Source organism: Triticum urartu, unplaced genomic scaffold (genome assembly GCF_003073215.2).
Source record: "Triticum urartu cultivar G1812 unplaced genomic scaffold, Tu2.1 TuUngrouped_contig_4918, whole genome shotgun sequence".
Taxonomy (NCBI): Eukaryota; Viridiplantae; Streptophyta; class Magnoliopsida; order Poales; family Poaceae; genus Triticum; species Triticum urartu.
This window is the reverse complement of record NW_024115547.1, coordinates 15,424-20,714: the sequence shown is the minus strand read 5'-3', so window position 1 is coordinate 20,714 and position 5,291 is coordinate 15,424. Positions and strand designations below refer to the sequence as shown.

Here is a 5,291-nt window from a genome sequence, read left to right as displayed (position 1 = left end):
GTTCTTCATCAGAGTCGGAGCTGTGTTCACTGGCGGAGCTTCAGTAGCGAAGAAGGGCGGGCCAATAGAAGGAAAAGCCCAATAGTTTTGCACTCAAGGTCTAGTCTAGTCTAAATATCCTACTGCACTTGCTATGTGCTGGGCGGGCCACGGCCTCTTTTTGCAGCACGTAGCTCCGCCAGTGGCTGCGTTGTCTGGCCGCAGGTGGCTGAGCTTTGGTGCAGATCTTCATGCAGCTTAACGCGTTCGCTGCGGTGTGGGTTGAGTCGATGATCGCCTACGGCGAAGCCGGAGTTGCTTGCTCAGAGTGTAGGGATGGTGATGACGCCTCTAGGGAAGGAGTGATGACGATGACGTGTGTGTGCTGTCTCGCCGAGGCCCTCTTTGTAGTGGTGTGCGTGGGCTTTCTTATGTGTGCCGCTCAGCGCGTGTGTTGGTTTTCGCCCGATTCTTCATAATTAACTGGGCAATCTGGTTCTCATTCAGTTTTCCCTAATTAACCGAGCAACTCTTTTCCTTTTAATGAATGCAGGATAACTGTCATTTCGAAAAAAACAATGGGATCTAACCGCTGGAGAGTTAACTTTTAATCCAGCTTGCATGCCCAGGAACTCATGCATAAAATTTGATTGTTTGAAAACAGGGATATACAGTGACCTCAACCGAGATAACTTACATCCTTGGGAGCACATAGTCATACATTATTTTAGTTCAGTTGCACAAATACATTTTATCAGAAAAACCATGGAAAATGTACAACCAGGAGAAAACGAAAATTATATGATACCGACATTACACACGACAGGTTGGGCTCCATATTCAGATTAACAAGACGAAGAGAAATGTCTCGTATTCCCCTGTGTTCTCACATCTTTTGAATTCACATTCTCCTCAGAACCTCTCTTTGATCAGCACCTATTTTTATGAAATGAGCCAGTGCTACCAACATGTGAAGATAAAGCTAGATGACTATTCAGTTGAAGATGAAATTGTACATATGAGAAGAGAACCTTATTCAGGCAAGTGAAGGTTAGTGTGGTATATATAATGAAAGCATTGTGCACACAAATAGAGGTTGGTGGTGTAGGTGCAGTACTCTTTACTTTGTGGCACATGCAATGCGTGCTTATCGCGGGATACAACATATCAACACAGCCATTGACCGGATGATTGAAAGAATGATAAAAGGGTTGATAAAGCCATAAATATAGCTACCCCCAAAATCCTCCTCCTAATTTTTAGTTAGATGGTTAGTTGTTCAAGTATACACCTTTCAGCAATAATCAACGTGCAATATACGGAGTATATGTGAGCCACAAAGAATACACTATTTTATAACCTTTCTTCTTCTGAAGCTTTTATTTTAGACATGTACCTCTGATTCTAACTCTTGACGAATGCTTCTTCTGCATGAATTCTACCTCCTCTGCTTCTGCTAACTGCCCCAAGATTGTTGCGGCCTACTCTTCTAACACCCAGGATCGTGAGGTAGGCTGATATGACGTAGAACGAGATTTGATGCAACGCAGTTGTATTACGGGCATCTAGTGCCATATATACAATTAGGGTTAGGGTTTAAGGTTTAGGGTTTAGGATCAACATGCATGGCCCACGTCCTTATAAACAACCCTAATATTGGACTAATAGAGAGATAAGGGAGAACATGGGCTAGATAACTATTGTAGATGGCACATGCGATATGTCATTCAACGTATTTATTTAACATTTCGCAAAAATAATATGAAGTGGGAGTGAAAATAGAGAGCATGACATGAGAATTCCACAAGGAAAAAGTGGCACCCAAAAAAAGGGTTGGTAAATTTGCCATGGACGGCAAGCAATTTTTGCCATGGACACAAATCTACCAAAAGCACTATTTGTACGAATGGAAGAAACAGAGCGAAAAAAAAAATTCTCGACTGAAATCAAAATTTGTCATGTCCATGAGAATAAATTGTACACTTTGATTCCTTTGCGCACGGTGACTAGAATTGCAGCAACAACACGGGAAACCCCCAACTCCACAGATCTACGGCGGCCGTAACTGCAATCGGCGTCTCCGACCAACTAAACTATGTGGTCAAACCCTACAGTGTCAGCATACCGAGCAACAAAACATAGCACAAGAACACGAAAGGGCCTCTGGTGATGACGCAAACGCCAAAAACATCACAAAACACGAAACGGACTCCGAGGACGACGCAACCGGCACGAAACCGGTTGTCTCGCCATTGCCACCGCACGACCAACTCGAGGATCTTGCGGGCAGATACAACGGAGATAACTACACACCTAGCAGATGCGGGCGGAGGGGAGGGGAAAGTGAGCGTACCTCATCCTCACGCAGTTGAACAGTGCCGGTGCGGCGGAGTCGAGGGCGACACGGCGACGACTTCTGGCGACCGACACCGACATGCGAGCCTTTAGCCGCGGAATCGCCCCAATCAGAAGAAAGCGAGAGGGGAAATGAGAGAGACTGAGCGGACTGTTTGGGAGAAAACTGAAAAGATGGCGGGAAAAAGGGAAGACGTGCGCCGGTGGGGAGCGTTCGTGACGGATGACGGTTAGCGCGAACGGCGGCGGATCTGACATGGCACTGCCGGTTGCTCTAAGATTCGTGCAGCGAAACGGACGAAGATGAACGCGTTCGCGACGGGAGCCCAACAACCTGACGTAAGATTTTTTATAAATCGATTCCGGGAAAAAAATGCTTTAGCAAAACTGAAAAAAAATACTCCATCTTCCTCCTCATTTTCCTCCCAAATCCGTTTGGTCCGTTCCTCCGTGCTTCCTCGATTTGATCCACTCCGTTGCCGCTGGTCTACTAATCTACTGACCTGGTAACTGATTTCTTGCCTGGTTCTTGATTTCTTGATCGATTGTTTCAAAGTTCCGTCCTTTTCCCTCACTCGCAATGCCCTGCCCCTTCTACCCCAGCGAGGATTAGGGCATTGGTTGATCCGGAATAGAGTGTGCAGCAATGGCAACCGCGCCCGCTGAAGTTCTTCCGCCAGCCAAGAGGTGGAAGAAGGACCCCGGTTGCCTGGAAACCTCACCAGTCCTTCCGGCCACGGCGACTGCAGACTGGTCCTCGCTCCCGTACGACATCGTGGGTCACATCGCCGACTCATTCCTCGCTACCAACAACCTAGATTGGTACATGGATCTGCGCGCCGTCTGCCACAACTGGCGCTCCGCCACTGACGATCCCAGGAACAGCATCTCTGATTCCCGGTTCCGGCCTCGCCTATGGATCGTCCTCGACGAGGTCTTCGAGAGTGACACGCGCCGCCTCTTGGTCAACACCGCCACCGGCCGGTTCCTCCACAAGGAGCTCCCGCTGCTCCGCGACTACTATGTCGTCACCACCAGTCCCCATGGTTTATTCGTCCTGGCCGACAGGAGCCCTCCTCACGCGGCTTGTGTCTTCAACCCTCTCACCGGTGAGATCATCCGTTTCACGGCGGCGACTGTGCCGCTCGAGGTTCAGGTCACCGCTGCCGTCTGCTTTGACTTCTCTTCGCCCTTGCTCACATTGTACTGCCACTCGTGTTGCAAGATGTACTACATGACCAGTCCTCACAGCAGTTTTGACACCCTAGACCTAGAGTGCGCGCTTTTGGTTTATAGTTTTTTCCGGAGGGCGGCCGGAGCTGGTTTGGTTGGTCCTTGGTGGGATTTACTCAGAACAACTGGCATGGCTCTCAAGATCTACGAAGTGGGGCAGTCGCTTTGCGTTGATCTGTTGAAGTTTTTCTCCGATGATCCTACTGAGATGGGACTTGCAAACGATGCCCGGTGTTTCCCAATGGAATTCCGTGGACAGAAGCTGGTCGCCATCAAGGGACAACATTTCTTCCAGGTTTTAAGATTCGAGAGCGGCGAGCTTTTGTATGTGAAGAGCATCTTGAACCATGCCATCTTCATTGGTCATCATAGGTGCCTTGTTGTGGATGCTGATATGTTCCCATTGATTGAGGCAAACTGTATCTACTACACCGAACACCACGGGTCGTCTGCTCACATCTGGAAGTACAATATCAAGGACCGGAAAGCTGAGAGGATCTCGGAAGCTGCCGATTTTGTGAAGCGGGACAAGCATTTTGTCCTCATTGGCAACCGTCCTTTCACGATCGTCCAGCTTCTGTCAAGCTACACCATCAGCATCCGGGATTCTGAACTGGCCTTGCAGCAGACCACACAAGGCGCTGATGAACTGCATGACATTTGAGCCTATCGTATCGTATGCATTGCTAAGAAAGGGTTCCTGTTTTATAGGTTGTTATTATTTTGGTTATGCCTTGATTTGTTCTGAGCAAGACTCTAGGTGTTATCTTCTGTGATGGGATTACTGTTAGCTATCTTAATTAGGACATGATATGTACATAATGCTCCACTGCTTAGCTTGATGCTACTCCCTCTGTAACTTAATATAAGGCGTTTTTTGACACTGTCATAGACTCTAAAAACGTCTTATAAAAAGTTACAGAGGTAGTATCTTTCTGCAGTAGAGAATGTCAGCTCAACCTTTCCCCTTTTTCTATATTCAGCTCTGCAACTAAATCTATGATTATATGACGTGCCTCATTGTTCTATGGTAATTCTGCAACACCTTGTTCTAGGCAAGAAACGGGTTTTACATTTGCTTACCCGTTGCCTGTGGAACAACTCTATGCTGCAGGAGGACTTATAATGTTCATCTATTTCTTATAGTGCTCCTTGGAGTCTATGAGTCTAATATTTCCTTTTGTAGCTTGTTTGTTGTTGGATTTTCTGGACACTGCTGCAGAATGGTATAACAAAATTGGTAACACAACTGCTGTTGGGAACTTTGGCTGTGCTTTGAAGCTCGCCATGGCTGCTAAGAACTTAAGATTTGTGTTGCTTATAAAAATGATTCAGACACAATTGGTCGCTGTTTCTAGATGGATTTTGTAGATTCAGCCTTTTCACATATTTTTGCTCGAAAGGTGTTCTATTTTAGCACACATTTATATGTTGTTCCGAGGATACAGGTGTTGATTACACTAACATTAGATCATGCCATACCATGAAATTAAATTGTGTAGAATGATCACTGGCCGGAGAATCAAGAACTCACATTTGTACTGATAATGCAAGGCAATAGTAGGCAGGGAGTTGAGAATAGCAGCTGCAACATGGAACATCGACAAGACTGACCAGTGGGTGAGGATCATACATGGAGCGGCAGGTACAGGTACATCCATGGGGGTCCAATGCCTCCTGGAGGGTCTGGGTTCCTGGGTGGCCCTGTTTCTTGGGGGCCTAGG

At 46.9% G+C, this 5,291-nt stretch overlaps 1 protein-coding gene across 1 annotated transcript; it reads left to right on the top strand.

Annotated features, from left to right (window-relative positions):
- The first annotated feature begins 2,980 nt into the window (after nt 1-2,980).
- LOC125528501 lies at nt 2,981-4,231 on the top strand. The gene has a single exon (XM_048692959.1). The coding sequence runs from the start codon at nt 2,981-2,983 to the stop codon at nt 4,229-4,231; it is 1,251 nt and encodes a 416-aa protein (XP_048548916.1).
- The last annotated feature ends 1,060 nt before the right edge of the window (nt 4,232-5,291 follow it).

Bases quoted from the DNA above. Each gene is read 5' to 3' on its own strand.
- LOC125528501 (XM_048692959.1), top strand. From the start codon at position 2,981: ATGGCAACCGCGCCCGCTGAAGTTCTTCCGCCAGCCAAGAGGTGGAAG.